Below are 25,724 nucleotides of genomic sequence, written 5' to 3'. Positions count from 1 at the left end.
AGGTTTGTAGTTTGTTGAGTTGTGTACTAATAAAAAATAATAATTTAATTGTAGTATCTACGTCTGAAGCTTTAAATCTACTACTACCCCCACAAGTTAGCTAGTTACTAGTTAGTAATTCTCCCATTCTTGCTCGCTCCAGCCGGCCCTTCCTCCTTCACTAGCTGAGGTCTCTTTCTTTCTTTCTCTCCCTTCTTTTTCCTATTGGATCCTGCTTCTTTCTTTCTTTCCTTCTCTTGTTCCCCTCTCTACAGTGACTGGAGCGCAGGATTCAATTGAATAGTGTGATCTCAGTGAATCGGTGATTCCTCATTCCCCTCGTTATTAATTATTCAGCACAATGCGAGGCAAGATCTATATCGGGAATTTGAACGAGACCATACGAAAGAGTGAGCTTCGACAAGAGTTTGAGAAGTTTGGTGAGATTTCGGATTTATTTGTGAATCATGGATTTGCTCATTTAACGTATGTGGACACACGCTCCTCGGAAGATGCCATTCGAATTATGGATGGAGAAGTCTTCTTTGGAAGTAAACTCCGGGTAGAAATGTCTCAAGATCACGAAGAAGGACGGCGTGGGAGGGGATATTCTCCACCACCCTCACATTCTCGGCACGGAGGCCCTCCTTACAGGTAGGATTAGAGCAGATCTCCAAAGTGGGGACAGCCCAAAGTTGGAATGGAATGACTGCAACCTTTGATGCGGACAGCGGCTCATTGACTCTTTCTTCCTCCTTAACAGACGCTTTTCAAATGCAACGTGTCTCGACTACCATTGGCTTATTCAAAGGTTGCTAGAATTGAACTCCACGTTTCCGCTTTCGCTGTCTCCACTTTGAAGAGTCAAGGATTTGCGGATAAAATTGGGCAAAGCATGCCCATAATGAATTGCGCCTTTGTGTATATTTCCTATTGATTAATTTTCTTTCTTTTTTATGATCAGGGGCGGAGGAATGAGCCGAGGTGGAGGAAGATCTCATGACATGTTTCACAATCGCCGTTCTTCACCATCTCATTCTGGCTTTGGAAGAGGGGGATCTCCTCCACGGAGAGATGACTACTACAGTAGGCGCCATTCTCCCCCTCCTCCAAGGTACAGGAGTCGCTCTCCCATTGGTAGTCGCTACAGGTACGTTGCAAATCATATATGAGGAAACCTCCTTCACAACGACTTAAGATTCATTTGAGAGGGAATTCCAACTATTTATGTCGGGATGTTTCTTCCCCATTTCAATCCATGCATTTTGTGTCTGGTTTGAATTTGCTATCAGCAAAAAGTACGCACCTTAGTGAGACAATCATTATTGCATCTATTTCTATAAATGCTATTTGTCTTTTTTATGAGTTTCATCTTCTAAAAAAACGAGGTAGTGCACTAGATATATTTCTACAAATCAAGTTAAGTTGTATCTAAGTGTATGGCATGAAGCCTACAATATTTTGATATTTCATCAATAATTTATAGACAAAGCTTCTGTTACAACTATTGTAGGTTACATTGCACTCAATGTGACGTACATGTATTTCCTTTTTTATACAATAAATGATGCTAATGTCTGTATAGATTTTGCGATTTCTTAAAGGGATTTCACTTCCCATACAAAATACACCCTAGGAATCGGAAATACTATTTCCCAAATATAATCTTTGGGGCATAAATAGGTTAATACTTTTTTAATCTTCCTTCATAATCAATATTTTTTATCTGTGTTTGATCTTTTCACCTCAATGACTCAGAATGAAGCTTAAAGTTTCTATGATTCAATATTTATCATTACACACAAAAGATCATTCATTTCAAGTTATATTATGAGTATTCAATTTATTTTGCACTTTGAAGTATCTTTATGCTCGTTGACAAACATAAATTTTTATCATTGTAGTATGTATAGCACACAATATTTATTTCACTAACATAATTTCCTACTTTAAAAATAAAAATATCATTTTATAAGAAAGCAATATATATATATATATATTTTTTTTTTTCTAAAATAAAAAGGTCATAATCTTTTAAGTGACTCAAGAATTATTTTAGTTTATTTAAAATTGTAGATGTAATTTTTTAGATATTATATCTAAAAGTAAGATAGTCGGGTATCATGTAGAAAGTAAGCTTACATTATTTACTTTTACATCAATATTTTTTATACAGTTTTTAGATCAAATAATGGCAAAACTATCCCCCCCCTCACCGGCTTTAATCTTAGGGGAAGTATCTTTTGTACATAAATCCTCCATATCTATTTATAAGTCGTTGTTGAATTGGTTTTTTATGGGTGTATTGTTGTGTTTTCTTTCTTGTCCAGCTTGAAAATTTTCTTCTTCTTCCATATCATTGGTTTTTTTTCCACATGCTATTTTCTATACCTTTTTTATATATCATGACAAGATTGCTTTCAGCTTGAAGACGCCATGGTATACTTTACATCCATCTTTTTGACTAATTATTATATCAAATTGAAGAAAACGTGAGTACACAATGCCTTTAATAGAAATCAACTCAGGATAGAATAATTAAGTAAAAAAAACGTTTTGGTGTTCTAAGGTCGGAATGATGCGAGTATTTGATCTTTGTACTTGATGATCATTCTTTCAAATAATGAGTTACTCTCACACTATCTTACTCACGTTCTCTCTCTCTCTCTCTCTCTATCTAAAAAGAATGACTTAATTAAAGGAAATCATATTTATGATGGTTGGATATCTTCGGAAAAATATATTTGTAAGAGCGTGCAAACATTAGAAATGCAGCAACAAAGCTGATCAATCACTACAAATTAATAATTACCAAAACTATAATAGGTTTTAGAAGAACTAAAATAATGAAGAATAATAATATGTTTAGAGCCTCCTTTTTACTTACTTTCACAACACTTATAATGACATCAAATAACAAAAAATTCCTTTTAAACTGTCAGTATAATTATCGCCATACTAGAATTTTCAGCGCAGAATATACAAATATTAATTTTATATATTAAGGAGAGATCACAAAAACTAGTCTGTCTAATTGATATGCATGGAATGTTCTAATATTATTAATTACTTAAACCTAATTTTTCAATGGTATAATGTCATTCTTTTTTCTGTACATACGATAAGTTTTATTCTTATTGGATCGTGCATATTCAGGATTTTCGGGACACTTAATAATAGTCTGGATTTACGACATTTTACTCTTTATTAAGGAGAGCCTATAATCTTAGACAGTACGATATATAATGCACCTATCTTAATCCTAACTTCTCACGTTCAGATATAACTTACAGAAAATTCGGAAACGTGTTGTTCCATTACAGTACATATAAAGTGAACAAAAAATTCATATTACATATCATGTCGAACTATGAAAATATGCAATAAGAAAGAAATGTGTCCTATAAATTAGCTCTAAAACAATTAAGTCACTTCTCTCATCAAGGAGCTGCTGCTACTGCTATCACCACGCTGCAATTATTAAGAAAGAAAGAATGATATTAACTCATATAATCATGTTTTAAGGAACTTGTTATCTCGACTAATTACATAAAAAAACCTTATTAATATAATATTCCTCATCAAAATCACATATCTATCAATTATAACTATATCAGCAAATGGATGAAAATACTCCTATATATGATTTATCACAAATGATTTAAAAGGTACGAAGTGAGTCTAACATCATTATTTGATTATACTTTCATTCAAAAAGCTCTAAACAACTGTAAAGCCTTATATTTCTTCTTAAGTGAAATGGTAATGATTTACAGGATTTGGAAGATAACTATTTCATCTAGAATCAAATACATTTTGATGAGTGATCTAAAAGACGGTTAAATAATGCATGCTTTATAGAATTGGAACACATAAATTCTGGCTCATTAGTTATTTTTTCTGAAACTTTGACATATTTTATTCTTTAGTGTGACTGCCCAATCATACAGGCAAAACATAATCTTACTTTCATTGATCTAAGAAGCATCTACAAGCATAGTAATAGTAATAATATTAATTACATATTCCACCATATATTTAATTATTTCCTGGAAAGGCATTGTGTAAAATTTTGGGATAGTAGTCAACAAACTCTTATTTCTAATTGATTAACAAAAACCATCATACCTAGCAGAACAATAACGTGGACTTACGATCCTTTCTTTTCCTAAATATTTGACATTCATTGGATCACAATATACTCATCCATTATTAAATTCACATAATGGCCTCACTGCAGAGTCAAATTCTGAAATATGTTGACTACTACAAACTATTACAAACTCTTTGATATTTAAATACATATTTTTACATTAATTTTATATGAAAAAGTTGCAGCAAGAGATCCATCCACTTATTTTTCTTGATAGTTCATCTCATCGCATGCCAAGCCCCTCCAGGTCTAGTCTTCCTCCCAGAGATAATTACGGACCTCCACAAAGAAGCTTTAGTGATAGGGATTATCGTGGAAGAGGATCTTATAATGGAGGACGTGGAGGAGGTCGCTATCAGGATGACTACCGCCCACGTGATCTAGGTAGAAGCTCTGATCGCGAAAGCAACGGGCTTTCTCGAGGATATGATTCTAGAAAACCAAGAGGTAGAGGTGGACCACCTAGAGATGGCGGTTCACGAAGTTTCGGAGGACCTCCAAGAGATGGATCCAGAAGTCGTGGAGAAGGCCCTAGGGACGAACCTAGGCGTTTTGATAGAGATAGCAGGAGTCGTGGTGGACCACCACCTCGAGATGGATATAGGAGTAGAGGTCCCCCAAGAGGAGCTCCAAGAAGTCGAGGAAGGTTCATGAGAGGGAGGTAATTGAATGATCTCTCTCAGATCTGGTCAACAGAGTATGATTTACTCTGTGTGATGGATCAAAACTTTTCTTAAAGAACTCTCCAAGACTCAGAAGTTATTTTGAATTGTATTATTCATAATGTATATAACTGGCTATTATAATTACTATTAATTATCATTTTCTACAGTATTGCTCTACCTTGAAATTAAGCATCTTTAGAACGTAATAAAATCTCTATTTCATTTACTCAAAATGAGTATTATTATATTATGTACATTATTTGGAGACTATGGAAAGAGAATCGGTTGATCACTATTCATCATCACTCATTACGCACACAACAACAGAATATCAAATACTACTGTTTTCTTCAAAAATTGGATGATTATGTCACATTTCATTTAACGAGTAAGGGCTTATCTTTACCTAACAATAAGTCTATTTTAAGTACCATTCCAAACTTGGTGGGTAAAGGCTCAAAAATTATTCAATTCAAGGAAAGAAAAGCAGTGTTTCACATAATATTTATAAATTACAACCATCCTCGTAGAAATGAGTGAGCAAGACCGTCGTCGTGGTGGGTGTGCGCCTCGTTCTCAATTCATTTTCCCTTCATCGATTTTTGTCTCATTTTTATAAATGGTATCAATGTATGTTCTTCATACTATACGGTTCTATATTTTCATCACTTCATCAGTATTTATATAAATTACTTCCAAGGATACGGAGAAGGATCATAATCAGCGAAGAATCCCGAATCCATTGCCAATGATAATAATTTTAAATTTATGAAGGTAAGCTTTGAATCAATCAGTCAACGTCTTTTTATAATAGTAGCAATGATTATCATCATCCTCTTCATCTGATTTCATTCTCAGCCAAAAGATTGATCATTGACATATTATTAAAAATTACTATTGTATATAATAACTCTACTGATGAATTGGAGGTGACACTTCTTACTATATGTACAATTACTAAATAGATAGAGAGAGAAATATACTTCCACTACTTCACAAAAAATACCTTTAGGAAGGATGATTCAATATTAATTTATATCAAATCATTCGAACAAGTCATTGGACAGTGTTCCCTCCATAATAATAATCCGTAAGTACTCTTGATAGATATTTGTTCATTAGATAATTGCTTGGTTCTTTTTATATTAATATGTACCTAATAAAATATATTTTATGTGTACGTTGTGTGTGTCATTTCCAGTGTCGGAGTGGGAGGGCTTTTATAGGGAAGGAGGGCGGGCCATGTGTAAACTTTAACCCTTCCCTCTATATTTACAATTTAGTATATATATAAATTAACAGTGAGGGGAATTTCCTTAAATTGTATTTTCTTTTATAGTAAATAAATTTCAGATCTCTCCTTTTGATTATCCCCCCACCCCCACCATAAATTTTGGTAGAATCTGGGTAAGGGCTCATAGATTTATGACGTCCAGTTGACTGGCGATTTAAATATTTTTTAAGATGAGGGAGGGGGTATGTGATATTTTGGAGTCCTGACTCCCTTTTTCAGTGATAAAAAAAACCTTCTCAATATAAAATACATCAACAGGGGCGTCCACGGGGTTTGGGGGTGGAGGGGTTCTGTAGCACCTTACAAAAGAAGGATTTTTTTTTGTCTTATACTATATATTTTTTTTTCGGGTGGTATAAATTTCTTAATGAGAAAATAAGGGTAAAAAACTTTTATTGCGGATTTCTTTTATATATATATATAAAATCGACTAAATTATGCAACGGAGCAAAAATTATAATTTTTGAAATTAATAGAAAAAAATCTAAAGTCTTCAACATAACCAATATATTTTATTTAAAAATATATACAATCTAAAAATTATGGACGTTCATTTGTACAATTGTACTTTTTTCCGGACGTCATAAATATATGAACCATATATTAACATCACTAAGCGACTGATTTTAATTTTTTGAAATAGGAAAACTTAATTGTTTTTCTTCTTCCAATCTGTGTTTTTTAAAAATAAATTTTGAGTCTGGTTGGTTTAATATAGAAAAGGAAAGTTGTAATCTTCATGGTTTTTTTTAGAAAAATAAATTTTAAATTGTATATTTTGTCGCTCTTTAAAATGTTAATAGTAGGGAGGGCCATTGATCCCCTTACCACTCCGCCACTCGGATTTTAATATTATGATTAGGGTAATATATGTCAAACAAAGATGTGATTGAGTAAGTTCATAATACATTTTTTTTGGGAGTGGGGTTCAAACTTAGGATGTCTCAAGGAGGAATGAAGCGTTCGAATTCCGGAACAATTATGAAGACTTAATGAAAACTTCACGGATTTATGTTTCGGTTTATCGTATTAATTATATGTTACGAGTATTTTCACGTGACGTCATCATTGTCGGTATCGGTAACAAAGTTGTATATGAATGAAAACCCCTTTTTCATTCATATTAAGGAAACCATTGCATCTCAAAGTGGGAACAATAAATACAATTATTGTATATTAAAAAACTATCCCTCTAATGTAGGGATGTCCAACCTGTGGCCAGCTTGATGTTCAAGTGCGGTCCACTTCTCATTCTCACTTCAAGTAGTATTTTGTAGCTAAATTGACACAATATCAACAAAACGTGTTGAACACGCATAATACGTACTAAGATTGAAAAAATTATAATGAAAAAAGGCCATTCGATCAAATTATGCGGCAGAAAAAATTTTAATTAAAAAAAAAAAAAAACCTTCCCCAAGAAGAAAAATATGATTTGTGGACGTTCCTAAACATGGTTGCCAGAATGGCCTTTTTTAGCAGTTTGGCCTTAAAAATAATATATGACCTTTTTTTATATTTGGCCCTAATTTGAAATAAATATGTTTTAATAGGTTTGTTTTATGAACTCATTTTTCATGTAATTTAATTTAATAGGTTCTGTGGCCCATTAACATATTTCAAGTGACAATGCGGTCCATTATATTTAAAAGTTTGACATTCCTACTCTAATGCCTAGTTTTATTATATATCTGACATTAATATGCAGGGGTTGAGTTGTAAAATCAAACCAGGGGGAATTGTCAGCGATGGATTCAGATTATTGGGGCTTCGGGGGGATAACCTGAAAGTACAGTTGGTTAAAGTGCAACTGAAACGCAGTATGCGTCTTTTAGAGGGGGATAAATTTAGACGATTGACAAAAAAAAAAGTACAAATCTATTATATTCTTAGTACATATTACTTTCTTTATTATTCAAATATCAGTGTTTTTTCATTGGAATCAATTAATATTTAATGCATATTTCTTTATTTTTAAAGCTATTTGTAGATGTAATTTATTCAAGGTGTTTGTAAATTTGTATTTAGTATATAGTAAAAATATCACCTTTGAGCCCCCAAGAGGGCGTCTCCTTCAATTATGATGCAATTTATGACGTCAGTGAGAATGCTCTTCTATATTATACACATAAAATATTTCTTCTATAATCTATTCTAATCGAAACTTTAAATATGAATGGTATAATAATATATTTATATAATATTTAAGTGAAATAAAGTTATGATTATTTTATAAGAAAATACATTTAATGGGTTATTATTTGGGATCCTTTTTGACACAAAGTCTTGTGATTGGATAGACTAGTGGTTCTTATACTGTGGTAAGTGTATCATTGATTTATAGTTTATAGTGATCTCTAGTGATGTAAATCGTAGGTATCTTTTAGCTCGCCTGTTTTTTTAAAATTGGTAATATAAAGGTGATTTTTTTCTGTAGCTGTTGTCATTATTATTCCGGCTCGCTTTTTTAAACAAACAAAGATGTAGTGAATTTTCCTTTCAGCTGTTTTCATTCACTTTTCTGTGTTAACTCTTTTACGATTTAAAGTAGCTGATTTCAAGTATCAGCAACTCAAAAAAGGTCTTACATAGGATTTTGATTTTTATATTAATTTATATCCATCGTTTAGAACTCGTGCCATATCATACCCCGTCATTGATAAAATTATCAAGTAGATGTATATAATATTTAATAACATTCTATAAATATTAATTAACAGTTGGTAACAAGAAAAACACAGAAGACAACTACCGTATGTTTTTTTCGGAAACAGAACATCTACCTTTTAACAAGTAGTCTTCGTCCTTTTACACCCCGCGCATTTCACTCCCCGGACCCTTTACCCCCAATCCTTTTTTATGATTATTATTGAGAATCACAGTTAGTAAATGATAGAAATCCATTCATAAAATGAATGCTATGGTTGTTTGAAGCGGTTTTTGGGCCGAGCATACTACTTTCAAGTTCGAATCGGAAAGTAATAATGAGTTCTATAAATTATCAAAATTTTAATACTAAAATGAAAACATTTTTCAATTAAAATAGATACTTAGACTGATTGTTTCGCCATAGGCATGGCATAAGCTTTGTTAAATATTTCTACTTAATCCCACGACAAAAAATTAGCAAAACATTGAGTTTTAGTTTGTTATTTTATACAAAAATTTAGGGATCTATTTTTGAAGGAGTATGTACATTAAGTTATGATAAATGTCTGAGAATGGATTTTCGAATAACTCCTTAACCATTTCCAGTTCATACTATGTCTCTTGAAACGGTATCGGAAGATAATTTATAATTTCAATGATCTTGCACATTAACGATCTTTTTCAGTTATTATCCACATTAATGGTCTAATTCAGTTATTATGCACATTAAGGGTCTAATTCAGTTATTATGCACATTAACTAGTTATTTGCATATTGACGGATTTCTTACTTTAACTGGAACATATACATTTGGAGTTGAGGTCGTTATATAAATATTATTATGATTGGTGGAAGACTCTTATATGTAATTTGAGACTGTTTAGAATGTTAGACTTCATTCTCAACAGTATGTTCTTGTTGGACTTAGAGTAGAATTGAAATTGGATCCACATCGAAATAATTATTATGAATGCACTTGTTTATTTCCTTCTCCCAGCCTTCCTCGTTATAGCTGATAGTAGCTGAACTAATGAAATGTCATGACAGCTAAGCTACTATCCTCCATAAAATTCATGATATTGTTAGGGTTACCAAATTAAGATTATCTAAGGCCTGGTTTTTACGCTCACCCAAATTTCGACCTTTTTCACTTCAACTTTATTATTCAATCAGAGTTTGGGGTCTCAAGTTGTATTTAAGAGGGATTTTATACTCGATTGGAAATCAAAGTGAGAAGACTTGCGACTCTACTTGGACTCGAGTAGGTGTAGGAGACCCGATTTAAGCAAGCCTTACAAAATTTGGTCAATTAGTTTAAAATAATAATTAAAAACTATCATCTACGCCCATGAGCTAGATAATAAACGAAAACAATTACCAGCTTTGGATTATATACGTCTTTCCAATTGTTATCACTTGGGACTCCCTACTTTTTATCCCTCATTAATATCTTGATTTATGATGAAAATTAATCAGAGAAAGATATAATCATAAGTCATAAATAAATGGTTCATAATAATATTTGTATTCAAAATGACAGAACGAAAAAGCATAAATATATTGAAGAGCACTCAACTCCATAGCGGAATACAATTTACAATATCATCTATCCATTAAAACATTATAAATCGTCTTCCTTGAGGCCCCAGTCTGCTCCCAGATGGTCTTCTGGAACAATCTCGTGCGGAGGAGATCTGTGATATCTTCTCGTACTGTGTGTTCATGGTGGTGACTAGGACAATGTTTTTGTTAGCATTCGACGGCTAATTACGTGTTCTACAACATTTTGAATAGGAAAATTGTAAAAAAATGACTCTTAACCTATCAAATTTGCATAAAAGAGATGAATAATTAATAACGGTTGGCCCGGTATAAGAATTTAAATATATTTATTATTAGTGATATGCCGCAAGCTGAATTTTGTTGCATGAGTATTTTCGAGTTTCTAAAAATACTCGAGGAATAACGAGTTTTACTCGTTACACTCTTGAATACTCCTTATTCCCCTAAATACACGTTACTCACCTGACACTTTGCTCGCTAAAAAACTCGTCAGATAAAAATTTTATATTTTGTAGAATAATTGAAACTTGTAATTCAAAAATTGTTTTCGTAAATAAATTAATTTAATATATTTGAATCATGGTCATAAGCGTAAATCAACAGTTTATGTAGTCTACAAATAATTATTTTACTATAGTTTGGTTATATCTTATAACCTAGGACTACATGAATATATATATTTATATAGTCCTAGCTTTTAGTGGTACTGATGCTTATTAATATAATGCATATGTTAATAAGGAGAAAAATAAAAGTTTTTAGACGGCTAATATTTATTTTTTACATACTCATCCTCTAAGAGGAAAATTGACTTAAAAAAACAAAATATTTATGCAATACGAAAACATATTAAAATTTTAACCAGTAAATTCACTTCAAGTTCACTTCTTTACTATTTAAACAAAGCAGATAATGATAGTTACTAAGATAATTCTATAGTACTGCAATTGCTAGAGGATTAGGGATTATGTTTAAGCTTAAATCTCAAAGGATTTATCAAATGAATTAGTAATTATTAGATTGAAAATAAAATTTGACAATTCAAATTTATGTTTAATAGTGGGCTTTCCCTCACGCATTTAGAGATATTAATTTATGAATGACAATAATCTATATTCATGTAGATAAGTCTTTTGTTCTAAGGATGACTTTTGAATGTGTGCTTAATTAACTGCGTAATTCCAACCATTGTTGATAACTACCGCTAGTCTAAAAAAATCAAACAAAGATTACTTTTCAAACGAACTGGGATTTTATAATGGGTTTGAAAAAGAAAAATAACCCTCGACAACTCGTTTTTGCAAATGTTGCAAAAATTATCCAATAAATTGTACTGTAAATTGGAAATATTTTATTTACTTTTTTAATGTTAGAATATATTTTTTTTTGTCCAAAGTACATATTTTTGTCGCAGTACGTCAATTAAAATTTGGAAACTGACGTTTGATGAAAAAATAAAAATATTTGTTTAAAAATTATTGATAAAATGACAGATATTTCAATTAAACATCAATTTTTATGAGTCAAATTTATATACAAAATAATTTATAGATAAATTTATACAAACTTCATTTTAATTATGAATCAAATATTTCATTGGAAATCCATTTTTTTGCATCTGATGAACAACAAAACTGCAATTTTCAGCAATTTCTGTTTTGCCCATAACTTTTTTGATTTGAAGTAATTTAGTTAACGTCCTTATTTCCATAGTTGTTTTTTGAGAGGCCAGTCAATTTTTGATTTATAAAACTCAACACCATATGTCTTCTTCTCGAGCTCCGAAAACAATTTTTATGTTTTGGACATAGATTAACCCTCCTGATATGACCCCCCCCCTGAAAAAATCAGTACCCCGTCTTAGCCTGACCAGTTTGAAAAGAGGCACCCATCAAAATTTTCAGTCTCCTAGGTCCAACTGTGTGGGCACCTATAAGGGGTTCACTGTAAAGTTATTGTGGTAAAAAGTTTGCGAACAAAAGTTGTGTGGTAATATTGTTGTGTACATTATCATTGTTGGACAAAAACGTCGTAAGTAATATCATCGTGAAGTAATATGATTGTTAGAATTTCATTGCAAGACAATATTATCGTATGCAACTTCGTTGCAATTTGTATTATATTCGGACGATGAAACTATGGAATGATGATGAGACATGCCAGGATTAAACCCTTCTAATATACTATAATCACTTCTTCATCGTTCAATAGTTTTATCGTCCGAATATAAATCTAAATTGCAACGAAATTATACACAACATATTGATAATGTACACAACAATATTACCATGCAAGGATATTACTGAACGTTTTTGTACGCACCCTTTTTACCACAATCATTTTACCGGACACCCCTATTAAGAACACACTCACAAACTCTATTATATACATACAGATTATATTTTTACTTAGTTTTTAAGTCAAATATGAGATATGTATTAAGATCATTGCACAAATCTTGCAAAAAAAAAAATCCTTTCTTCATTATATACAATGCAATACGAACTATTATATTTTTATTTAGTTATATTTTTTAATTTATAATATAACGAAAAAAAAAAAAAAATGTATAGCATCCTCAATGACTTCAGAAGGGTTCGATTTTCCCTTCCTTAGGAAGCGACAAGTGGGACTAGGCTTGAATGGATGGGACCGAACTGGACTGGACCGATACAACACTAGACTCATGAGTCATGAATATGAGTCTTATCCTTATGAAGTGTTTTCCCTATACCTACAATTTCTTAAATATTTTAAATGACGTATTTTCTTCTTTTCTTATATTCGAACACTTATTGCACGCAAGTCGCATTTAACTCTACTTATCTGCCCATAACAGAAGTAGAAAAAAAGATAAAAATGATCATTAATCACCTTAAAATATCTGTTGGGAAGTTCGTGTAAAGTATGGTCATAATTAGTGTCAGATTATGTAATACTTACACACACAAAAAAAAATCTTGAACAAAAATCAGGAAAGGGTGAAATGTACAATTTATTTCTTAATGACATTGTTAGTTTGTTTCAGAATTGCAGTCTTAATGGAATTTTACATGGAGGGCAACATTTATGCACTTAATATCCCTTAGGTATTTTGGAACTTTTGTAGTTATGAAGGAATATTTATCTGAAGGATGAAATCGTTGTATAACTATCTGTTTACAAATACGTTGTGGATTTGGCTAGAATTCACTCAACCTTACATTAAATATAAGAACATATATTACATAAAAAAATACGTTCAATGTGACAATAATTCATTTTAACTTTTTTCCACCATATAACTTAAAGAAATAATGAAAGCAAAATAAGTTATTGAATGCCTGATCTATGAATGTTATGTCTTGGGTTGTATTGGTACCCCTGATTTACATATTTGTACCAGTTCGGACATGAGTAAAAAAAAGTATGAGTTTTTTATTATCATTTTGGTGGTACAAGTGGTACAATCTCAAGTTAGCGCGCACTTGTTTTGGATATTCAATTGGCGATTATTCATTTTCAAACATTCCATATAAGTAATGGAGAGGGATGGAGAAACATCATGTAACCAGCTAGTCTCAAAACCTTATATCTGAATAAAATGACATAGATGGAATATTAAAAGGTTATAAATATACCAAAAAAAGTAAAAAACGAAAATAAGCACAAGAACCGAGACCGACAAACCATATGTTTCGGTCTCAGATCGACTTTGTGGGTTCCAGTTCTAGTGGTTCATGAACCGAAATCGTTGACCGATATGGGCACAACCCTGATCAGAAGAGTATTTTTTATTTTCCAAAGCTGTAATTATTATTATTTATGCCTTGAAGAGAGAAAATTTAAGTATATAGTAATTACATGTGCGTTTGCTCATGAAAGAGAGAAAGGTTAGCAATGAGGGTTTTGTTTGTGAGCTATAAGTGTAAGTCCTTGTTGCAGTTAGAGTGGAATTGAAGGTCGACATTGGAGTAATTCCAGCCTATACATACGTGCTATAAACGAGTGAGATTTGTGTTTATTTCCTTCCTATCACGGTTGCTTGCAGCTAATCAATAAGGCAATCATAATTAGTAAGACATCAGGAGAGTGAAGCTGTTCCCCTCTCAAACATTCTTCAAATTGTCAGGACTACTACGTTAATCACACAAATTTAAAGGGTATTTTGTTATAAGTTTCACTCTTGTTAACAATTTTTGAACAATAATTGGACAGTTGGCCAACTACTAACTGATTTTGTGCTCCGCAAGGACGCAGAGTAAAATTGTAGATTGGTTTGTGTTAATTACCGTTTTCTTATAGCTGCTAGTATCTAATCTAATGAATCAGGATGGCAGCTAAGCTACTCTTTCCAAAATATTTTTCAAATTGTCAGGAGTACTATGTCACTTTTCGTTTTTTATTAACTAATATAACTATTAGTTATCACAAACTAACCGGAGTACTCGGTATTGTTTGGAGTTATTAAAGTCGGCAAAAAGACAGATACACTTGCTTTAGCACTTGCGAATTAAAGTATGGATCAAGTATTCTTAGAAGCATTGGAGATTAATAACTGTAGGATAGTTGAGTTAGATTGATGAAAGTTTGAATGAATTTTTTGGAACCAATACATAAAATATGGCAATTTTTATGGCAAAAAAAAAAAAAAATCCACCTGCTAATTAGCCAATTATTCCATATCTATTGATATATTCTTTATCTAATAGTAGAAAGTTAACAGGTTATGAAGAGCTCATTCAAGTTCAATTAATCAATGATAAGGAACCTTTCCTCCAAAAAAGTAGAAAAAAAAATCCAAAATCAGCTACAAATTATCATCAACTGTAGAGTTATAATTAAATAACTGATGAGTATTGAAGAGCTAATTCAAATACAACCACTCAACGTTAATAACACTGATAAAGAAAAATGAAGAGAAACATTGAATGTGAATTGAAAATACGTTGTAAATTTTTAAGATTTTCATCCGCATATCATCAATTCTCATTTCCTTCATTTCTATAATCATCAATCTAATTGTGAAATACATAATTTTCAAATACAAAATGGAGGAGCTAAAAGTTAAATTACCCAAAACTTTCTATAAAAATATTTGATACGAAACGCCACATATTTTACTACTTAATGAGGATTTTTTAGTTTTATTTAATAGCACATATAATAATAGCATATAAATTTTCAATATGAACTCTATTAGCCTCAATCATTGACTCAATTCTGCCACGGAATGCTGTTTGATGATGTCCGCAGAAAATAGCTTTGAAGCCACGTGCTTTATCGTGGCCTTGTGGGATTTCACTCTGTTTTGTGAGGTAACGCAGGTGTGTCTCTCCAACTCTCTCTAGACATAGAAGTCGAATTGATTCAGGTCAGGGTTGTTGGAGGGCCACATCTGGAGTCCCAAAAGGTTGCCCCATTATCTTTCAGCCAGGTTTGCAACTTATTGGTATGTAGCAGGGGAAGAATCCTCCTGGAATAGGTGCAGAATCCTCAATTTGCCTTCTAATCCATCCAAGGCGTCACCACCAACCTCAGGAGCTTCAGGTTTAGTCATTAGAGCTCAGTATTTACTCTCTGCCTAGTTGAAGAAGTGAATCAGGGTGTCTTTCTTGCTGCTGGTGATGCCCAGGACCATAATTGAGGCCATACTTTTTGTCTTGAAAGAGGCTGGTACGTCTTTTTTCTTAGTGGTGCGAAGCAAGGAGTGCTTTATTGCCAGCACAGACATGGGGGTCCCTGGATTAGCCTTGATAGATTTCTTTAGCTCTGCCTAGAAGGTAGAAGTAACCTTCTTCACCTAAGACCTGTTATGGACTTTCCTGGTGATGTTGCGGGGTGTATTCGCAACTGAAACACCCTCCAAACTGTGTTTTTGTGGTTGCCAGTGAGTATGGCGAAGGATTTTGCTTCGTGGTCTGCTCGGGGATTGTGTTTCATCTAAGCTGCTCGATCTCGACGACAGACTATAAATGAGAACAAACGGAAATTAATTTTATTTGTCACCTAACTTGATGCACTCATACGAAATATGATTCACTGCTTATTTCTTTGATAGAAAGTCAAACAGTTCAATCTCATTTATTTTTTGGAGAAGGGGAGAGGGTTAATCACTCATCATCCTGACAAAATATATTTTTTTTCTTAGAATGTAAGAAGGGGAATATGATAATTTCATTGAAAGTAACTTATCAGGGGTATATTTTTCTCATTGAATTGTATTTAACTTCTAAGTAGTATGTGGATTTTGTGACTTGTACTTTATTTTACATATGTAATTAGTGATTTGCAGCTTTGCTTTTTTGAGCTCGCGGGTTCAACATCTTTTGAATTCTGTAACTTGACCTTATCGGCAACATAAAAATATTTGATTATTTCTTGCACTTCATACGACTTATCGAATACACTTAAATTCAAAGTATTTAATTAAAATTTGCTAGTTATTTGATGAAATTTCTCATAAAAACTTCCATTCATTATGAAATTAAGTACTTGTTATATTTCCTATTACTATTGACTTCTATATTCTACAGGATTAATCAGCTAAATCCGGAACATCTTTACCTAAATCCTGTACAATAAGGAAAGCTTTTAACTTAGTTATTTCCATTTTTAAGTCAGAGGTTGAGCGTTAGCTTTAACTTAGTTGGAAACTTTTTTTTTTAAACACATGTATTTACGATGTAGGAGATCTGGAGGAACACCATAATCGAATTTGCTTGCGTAGGACACAGTCCAGAGTACATCAAGATGATGGTCAGATATCCAAGTACCACAATCTATGACGTCTACAACCCATGGAAGGAAGAGGAGCATATAATAGAAAAGCCCACAAGTCCCGGATTGATAAAAAAGGCATTCTCAGATTCCCCGTAAACCTGAAACTATCTGTGAAAGTCATATCACCTCTACAAAAGATATATAATTACAAAAAAAAAAAAGAAAAAAAAAAAATGAGCGACCCCTGGGCTGCCCACCGAAGAAAATAGCTGAACGATTTTAAGTCCCATCATAGTAATCGAATAATCTTTTATTCGAATGAGCAACAATGGAATATCAAGAAATCCCACAACATCCTGAAAGACAGATGGTTGGCCACAGAGAGAGCTAAAGTCCCCCAAGTCTTTAAAACTAAGTTTCAGGGCAACACCCGGAACCTTGGGATCATTTAGATGCAAAGGCAATGCCATGCCTCCCATCTTCTGTGAGGCAAAGAAGAGGTGGATGTTGATAGGTACTGTAAACTCCTGTCTGATACCATGGATAAAAGCTGAAACCAATGGTGTGAAGTTCCTGTTTAAAGAACACTCGACCCCTCTCACAAGGCCCACAAGATCTAAAACTTGTTGAAAGAAGATATGGTGTCATTTTGGCCTTCTAACTCCGCCTATATGAATCCCATGGATTACTTCTTTTAGAGGAAGTTAGAGAGGAAGGTCATTGCCAATTCACACAATTGTATTGACTCCTTAAAGGCCTCCATAATCAAGTACTGGAACAAAGTGTCCCCTGCGGACGTGGTAAAGGCCTGCAAATCCTTTAGGCCTCATATCAAGCGAATGTTTGGTGAAGATGGGGGATACATTGAATGAATTTTTCCTTTTGCATTATTAGAACTTACCTTATTGCTTACCTTATTTATCAGAATGCAGTTAAATGTGCTACGGATTTACCTGAACGACCCTGTATGTATCTATCTTGTTGACTGAAAATAAATGATGCCTTTTTCTTTAGTAAGAGGATTCTACAACAACTTGAAGAGTGCATTTAATTTTTTATATATACAAATACAACTAATCTAATTATATAAATTAGAAAAAAAACCAATTTTATAACAACAATATTGATGAAGGGAATTATAGAATTATAGTAAGGCTATACATAATTCAATTCTTTAAATTACAATTTAAAATAAATCTTGGTTTTACAAAAAATAAAAATAAAAGTCCTACAAATATGGACGAGGTAATTCCCTTTTTATCTTACTAAAATGTATGTAAAAATAATGTTGAGAGTCTAATCATGACTAATACTAATATTTCGTTAGTTGATTGTTTTATTGGGGCGGTACCCTTGGATTTACCAAATTTTCATTAATTATTGTAAATTACATCCGTTTGTTATCATTTATTGAATTTGCCTAATTATTGGGGTTCATTTGTTAACAATAGGAATTAATTTATCCTTTAAATGTTTTTTGAAATTTTTTTATCCCAAATACGACTGCTCCCATTTTTATTAGGCTATGGAATCTGACTAGTCATTTTGGAGCTGTTATTATTTAAGAGCATATTGCTGTAAGCGTACTAAAAAACTTCCAGGATTCGGGGTTTCCCTCGAAAACCCGGATTTCGAGGTACCTCAAAACTAATAATTACAAGTTTATCTCAAGTCTTGTTGACGACGGGCTCGCTTCTCCTCTTTTTTTCACCATTATGGAGTAACACTGATAGTGTGTGTGTAAGTGCTCACTAGTGTATGATGAAGAGTGAGGACAAATAGTCCAATGAGTACTTTAGTATTCCTTTTTAGTATGCGGGAGTGAAAAGAGATGAAATGGGTGAAATATTTGGAATCAAGGCTTATGTTTGTCTCCCCCTTCCTATTTCTCCTTTTTTCCCCATCCATCTTCTTCCTTATACTTATATTAAATAAGAACGTATAAAATATGTATTTACTTTAAAAGAAAAAAAATAAAAATATTTTTACGACTTTAAATTAATAACTGGGAATTGTTTTTTTATTATAAAGTATAACAATTAGAGTCCGGAGAAAGAAATTTATTGTAATAAAAAAATATTTGAGTTATATATAGAGATGCTCTTTTTCTAAGAGTCGGAGGAGAAGGCAGGAGAGAGACATATGGTACACTTGAATGAAGATCTTTGTTAATATTTCATTCCTGTTTTATGATTTTGAAGGGACAAAATAAATTACTGCTATAAATTAGAGAACCTTCTAAATCTGAAATAGTAAATAATAGGGAAATTATTATTATTATTAGATATAAAATTCATTTAATTATGCATTTATAAATCAATTTCCAGTAAGAATAGGCTAGAATTCTTCTTATAGTGGGAGATATTAACACTACTAAACTATTCAACTATAACACTATTCAATAATGAATAAAAAGGAAGAAAGAGCACACGCATCAACCGCTTTTACTTTTTTAATCCTTGTACGTAGTTTTTTCTTTACACGGATCCCATCTTTAATTATAAAGTACAGATTTTATTAATTTGATCTCAGTTATGATTATGTTAGCAAGAAGACCATTTAAAATTAAAGTGATCGATTTTTTATTGAAGACAAACATAACAAGCCTTGGTAATGACTTAATCTTATCTCAGACTTTTTATCAGGGATCCGTGTAAAGAAAAAACGTAGAATAGTGATTAGAAAAGGAAAAGTGATTGTGGGGTGTGCTTTTTTTTTCTGTTTATTATTTAATAAGTTGTTGTGTTTTAACATAATATATATAAATTTAAATATTTTCCCTGCACTAATGCAATTTTAAATGTAAAAGGTTCTCCTCTTTATAGCTATAACTCATTTTCTATATCAAAATAACATAAAAAAGCTAGCCAATATTAACAAGGATCCTTATTCAGTAATATCATATGTCTCGCTCTCGCCTTCTCCTTCTCCTCTTACAAAAAACCATCTCTATTCTATTAAAGAATGTAAATTGATCCTTCGTGACGTCAATATGGGTGTTTTTCCTCCTTTTAATTATACCCCTATATAATAATAAATTATATAACCAAGTAACAATGTATTATATTCCTATTATATATTGTATTATAAAAAAAAATATGTGCAGTAATCTTAATACATATTTCATATATCTTATTTGGGTCAATAAAGTATCAATATTTGTATGAAAAATTCCAAGGAACGACAGTTAAGGACTGGTCCTTAAGACCGATGGTCTTGAGTACCGATCACAAAAACTGACTGTCCTAAGGACCGATAGGACCGGTGCTAAGACTGGACTAGACCAAATAAATAAGGACCCACACAACACTAGTTACAGGCTGAATTGGTTGGTATATGAATATTCTTTTATAAAAGCTTGGTGAAATGTATATAATTATACAGCTGATAATAATGATTACTTGTAGGAAAAATTATAGTTGGGAACGAATTTGGAACTATTCAAGCAAATCCTAGTATCTAGAATTTGTTCAAGTACACTAATAAATTATCTTTGGTTCAAATAAGATGTTAGGAATTAAGAATCATACTTTTAGTTATAAGACTGATTGATATTAAATATTTGAACATAATCTAATTTCATATGTTACAATTTACACGCATTTGGTCCTAGCCAAAAAATTTTTTTTTTTATCCTCTTCAATGTAACAATATTAACGGACCAGATATAATGAAAGCAGTTTCAAAGATGTTAAGTCGGAGAATATTTTAACGTCTCAAAATCTGATTTTTAAGATTTCAATAACAATTTAAATCACTGATTTAATTATTCATCAACAACTCAACATTTCAAATTTTATATGTCCACTCCATACCTGCTAAATTAAATTATATCAGATAATCATGTATTTGTGGATTAATTTGTTGAAACATATATATTAGTGATGCAGGACAGAGTTACTTTGCTAACACAAAAATATACTGTATATTTTGTTGTCAGCTGTCGATGTTTCAGCTTTTTTTCTCCTAATCAGTATTCTAAACGTTGATTGATTCAATTATTATTAGCTCTTTTAAACTGTTAACAATTCTCAACAATAATTGAACAATAGTTCTATGAGTAGTTGGGAAGAACAACTGATTTTTGGTCTTTTTTCCGTTACTTTTCTTTTGAATGGTTGTGTGATACAGTAAGGTAGCGACAAGGCAGAAGATATTATTTTTGACAACCTGTCCCGCCAGGTATAACAAAAGTTAAAGTACGACCTGACCCGCTGTCCAATACATTTTTTTTTGGACAATTTTTTTGGATTAGAAAAATTTGATTTGTCCATAGGTCATCATCACATCTCCGATGTTTTTCGCAAGTGCACTCATAACCTGTTGATAAATGCTGCTTGAAATGTAAAAGGAAAAGTATGGATTACAGGTGTTTAATTCTTCAAAACTGTTAATTTGTGAAAAAATTTTAATGGTAATTCTGAAGGTATCCATGGAAAAAACTATTTTTTTTTATAGTGGGATTTCATTTTTAAGAGTTACTGCTGCGAGAATTTGTGGAACGGAACACTAAAAATGGGATTTCTCATTCTGTTTAGTGTTGTGCTCATTGAACGTACGCTGCGCTGAACGATGCTAAATTTTGCGTTTAGTGGGAGAAGCCTGTTCCCAATCATTTCAACAATTAAGGGTGAGGTGATGTAGCACCCATAGTCTTGAACAGTTTGGTATTTGCAACAAAAAGTTATTAAATACTGCTTATGCAGACCTAGGTTCAGGGGTTGAAAGTTATAACAGCCTCTATTTTTATCTTTGGAAGGATGACACAATGCTCTTGTCAATGAAACCACGCTCCTGTATATTTCAATCAATTTTACAAATATACTTAAAAAGTCACTGATGATATCCTACAGAATTAATAACAATAAGTTTTTGTTAAATGGATTAAACCAAATAATATGGATGTTACTTGATCCTGCATACATATATAAGCTGCGTATGTTTCCTAAAGCCAGAATAATAGTATTGAAAATGAAAGAATAGGATATGTAGTTGTGCACAACACCAAAACACGCCGGCCTCGAGGGGCACAAAAAGACCCATAAACACGTTAAATACGCAAATATAAATAGAAAAAACAGAGAAACATAATCACATTCAATTTTTTATTAAAGTTGTAATAAAAATATAATTAAACATTTCAAACGAGATTATGCACTCGGTAGAGGGCAAACCTCCCCCTATGCCCATTTCTTCATTATGAACATTAAATAAATTTTTATCATTTTTTAGGAATTTATAGTGTTATTATGTATAGTCATTTGGGCGAATGTACTTTTAAAGCCATGGTACATAGATATAAATATTAACTTTTTTTTAAATGTGCATTTAACCTTAAAGCATAATTTAAGATTTTTATTTACATTGTATTAATTGTGAAATATAGCTTACTAAAGACATCTATCCAAAAACGCACATAAATTTTTATATAACTAATATATTTATTTTATTATGCGTTTCAAGACAACTTACACCAAAAAGTCGGCGAGAATTCTTCCTTCAGAGGTTGATATTAACACACACACGACTTATTAAATATTGAACAAAAAAGAAGAAATAGCACAGACATCAACAGTTTTTCCTATTCTAATCCCTATTTTTTTAAAATTCTTTACACATTTTTAGCTCTGTTGCATTATTCTATAATTCTGTAGGTTCTTAGTATATAAGTCTATAATACAATTGGGTACGCAGGGGTTGAGCTGGTGGGGCTGTAGCCTCCCCCCAAATTAATGATCGTTTCATTTTTAATACAAAATTAATATTTGATTTTGTTTTTTAATTTTATATTTAATTTTTGAAATTTTTATTCCCAAAAATTTAATATTTTGTCAACAGCTTTGAATTTTTGATTTCTTTTTCTCCAAAAAACTGAATATTTAAATTTTTTTTAAATATCGAATATTTTGAAAAGAAAATAATTTTTTGTGAGCAGCTGTGGATTTTTGAATTTTTTTTTCAAAAATGTAATTTTTGAGAATAATTATAGATTTTTGTAATTTCTTCAAAAATTTAATATTTGAAATTTAATTTTTCAAATTTTTTTCCAAAAAAAAATTAATTGTTGGATTTTATTTAAAAAAATTGAAAAACCAAGCCTCTTCAAAATATAATCCTGCGGACGCCCCTGATATAACTACAGATTACTCATGTAGATAACAATACACGGTTCTACCCGAGTCTGAAGTTGAATTACTTGGGTTTACGCTTTTGAAAATATAAAAATACTAGAAACCCATACCTAAAGAGTGGTCCACAAAACTTTTTTTTTTTGATATTGCTATAAAAAAGACGGATTGATATTTTTCAAAATTTTTTATTTTATTTGAAAGCCTCAACATTCCGGTTAATAATGGAACACCACTTTATTCGTATGGCAGTAGCTCATTCTGTCGACCCAATTTTTCAATACATTTTCGATTGTGTGAGCTTCAATAGCTGCAATGGCCACTCCAATTTCGTGTTTCAAATCGTCAATCGTCTCTGGATGGTTGGCGTAACATTTATCCATGACAGTTCCCCACAAAAATAGTCCAACCGGGTCAAATCGCAGCTACAAGGCGGACAGTTGAGGTTGCCGTTTTGGCTTATGATGCGATTGTCGAAGACAGTGTGCAAAAGATCCACTGTAACGTTGACTGTGTGGCACGTAGCGCCATCCTGTTGGAACCAAATGTCGTCGATGTCTTCCTTTTCGATTTTGGGAAACAAAAAATCTTCCAACATGGCCCGATAGCGCTCACCATTGACCGTAAAGGCAGCTCCTTGCTCGTTTTTTCGCTTTCGGCAACAGCAGCAATGTTTTCGATTGAGCGCACTGGACGAACACGGGAACACGTTGTTTTATCCATTAACGAACCAGTTTTGCGCACACGCTTCACAAATTTATACACAAACTGCCTGGAAGGCGCTTTATTTTGACCGATGCAATTTTCTTGCAGTTTCGTTTGAAGACTCTCCATTTTGGAAGTAAGTCTTCTGTATTTCCTAATTTTCTTCGAGCGTTAACTTAACTATTTCGTAAGCCGGAGACCTTTTACAAGATATTAGACGCAATGAGAATGTTACTACAGCTGTTAGACGTCAAAAAAGTGGTAGTTCAAAATGCAACTGCTAGATGGGCCACCTGTTAGTTCATATAAAAGAGGGTCTCTTGTATTCCTCTATTTTGTTAAAATATATTTTGAACTCGTAAAATAAAAGCTGTTGAGTCATTTATAGGATGACTCAGATCTTTTATAATATATAATCGTACGTATAGATATACCGTAGTTATCATGCAATACGTTTATTTGACTATTTATTTTGATAAATAATTAATTAGCCTAGAGATGGACTATAACACAAAGTGAGCCCATTTGAAGGACAACGACTATTGTTGGAAATGATTATTATAGTTGTATTAAAAAGCAATCCCTTATTTTCCCAGTAGATGGCTCTAGTAATGTGCATCTTGTGTTGTATAAACAGGAGCGTCCGCAGGATTATGTACATATATATATTTTTTTAGGGAGGGGGCTTGATTTAAAAAAAATAAATAATTCATAAATACATAATTATTCAACCATAATTAAATTTATTTGAGGAAAATTTCAAATATAAATTTTTTTGAAAAAAATTTCAAAAATCCCAAGCTATCCATAAACTAGTAAACCCATTTAAGAACTATTATGTACTTTTTTCCATGGATATAAATATTAGGGTAAACCAAAATGGTGTTATTTTCTACTTGAAAAATTATTTATTAGGCTCTTCAATATGTTCATATGTTTAAGAAAAAAAAACACATTTGTATTTTTATGCTATTCATACATAAATAGATATTAGGTCTGAAAATCCGCATGAAAAGAAATAGTCGAAAAGGAAGCTATCTAGTAATGTTTCTTAAAGCCCACTAAAAAAATAAAAAAATGTAATAATTTTTAATGAGGGATTTGGCATTTGAGTAAAATATACAAAAATATTATATTTTGAACATGTAACGTATTTTTACAAATACACATTATATTACAACTTAGAGTAGATTTGCCCTTATAAAAAGCTCGACTTTGATTTATTTTTTAGTTAAAAATCTGAAAGTCGCTTTTAGGGCCTCGGGGTTTGGATAACGGACACTTCGAGGTTGTTATCTGGGTTGTAGGTGGCCAAAATTGTCAAAAAAGAGTTCAAAAGCACTCAAAAGACTAATTCAAAAGATTCTTGCAACGGAGGAGATGGTTTTCTTTCATTCCTAGTGTCAAAAGGGGCCTCTCTACCTTCACAAGGCTCTTTCTACCCATTTTTTATAGCTCTCTGGACAGTCTGGTATAAAACCCAAGATCTCTTACATGGGCCCTCATGGATGTGAGGGGATTGGCCTGGGCTATTTTCTTTAAATCCTCCGGGCACAGTTTCTTTTGTCAGAGTCCGTCTTCCTCTCAAACGTTTTGGACTTGCTGACGACGTAGACGGTAGTCTTGGACACTTGGAAATTCGTCGACCTGTACGTAAGCTAGAGACCTCAACCTTGTAACTCATTGTTTATGCTTTAATATATCAAAATATGAAATAATTTCAATCACTCAAACTTCATTAATTATTGAATTAGTAAGTGTCCAGATTTCTTTCGATAAATTGTTGATTGGTATTAGTTTTACTTAAATAAATTTGGCTATATTTTAAACCTTATCCCTTCTCCTTTTATTCCCCATGTTATTTTTTTTCACTCCCATTATTCTTG

At 32.1% G+C, this 25,724-nt stretch overlaps 2 protein-coding genes across 2 annotated transcripts in view; both read left to right on the top strand.

The window, feature by feature from the left end:
- LOC121128908 (RNA-binding motif protein, X chromosome) lies at nucleotides 1-5,030 on the top strand. Its single transcript, XM_040724505.2, has 3 exons — nucleotides 1-633; nucleotides 944-1,129; nucleotides 4,350-5,030. The coding sequence occupies exons 1-3, from the start codon at nucleotides 341-343 to the stop codon at nucleotides 4,795-4,797; spliced, it is 927 nt and encodes a 308-aa protein (XP_040580439.1). The 5' UTR covers nucleotides 1-340; the 3' UTR covers nucleotides 4,798-5,030.
- Nucleotides 5,031-5,406: 376 nt separating this feature from the next.
- LOC121129904 (uncharacterized) overlaps nucleotides 5,407-25,724 on the top strand; it is a 47,844-nt gene continuing 27,526 nt past the window's right edge. Inside the window, exon 1 of the mRNA XM_040725613.2 lies at nucleotides 5,407-5,571. The gene's annotated coding sequence lies outside the window, so the exon portion shown is untranslated. The remainder of the gene's footprint in view (nucleotides 5,572-25,724) is intronic.

Source organism: Lepeophtheirus salmonis, chromosome 14, assembly GCF_016086655.4.
Source record: "Lepeophtheirus salmonis chromosome 14, UVic_Lsal_1.4, whole genome shotgun sequence".
NCBI classification, from domain to species: Eukaryota; Metazoa; Arthropoda; class Copepoda; order Siphonostomatoida; family Caligidae; genus Lepeophtheirus; species Lepeophtheirus salmonis.
Note: the sequence above shows the minus strand (reverse complement) of the source record. Positions and strands in the feature narration are given on the sequence as shown.

What these genes read in the sequence shown, in the direction of transcription:
- LOC121128908 (XM_040724505.2), top strand. Translation starts at nt 341, where the DNA reads ATGCGAGGCAAGATCTATATCGGGAATTTGAACGAGACCATACGAAAG. An exon ending in CACGGAGGCCCTCCTTACAG is followed by an intron (nt 634 to 943) that starts GTAGGATTAGAG and finishes TTTTATGATCAG; the next exon opens with GGGCGGAGGAATGAGCCGAG. An exon ending in CCCATTGGTAGTCGCTACAG is followed by an intron (nt 1,130 to 4,349) that starts GTACGTTGCAAA and finishes TTTTCTTGATAG; the next exon opens with TTCATCTCATCGCATGCCAA.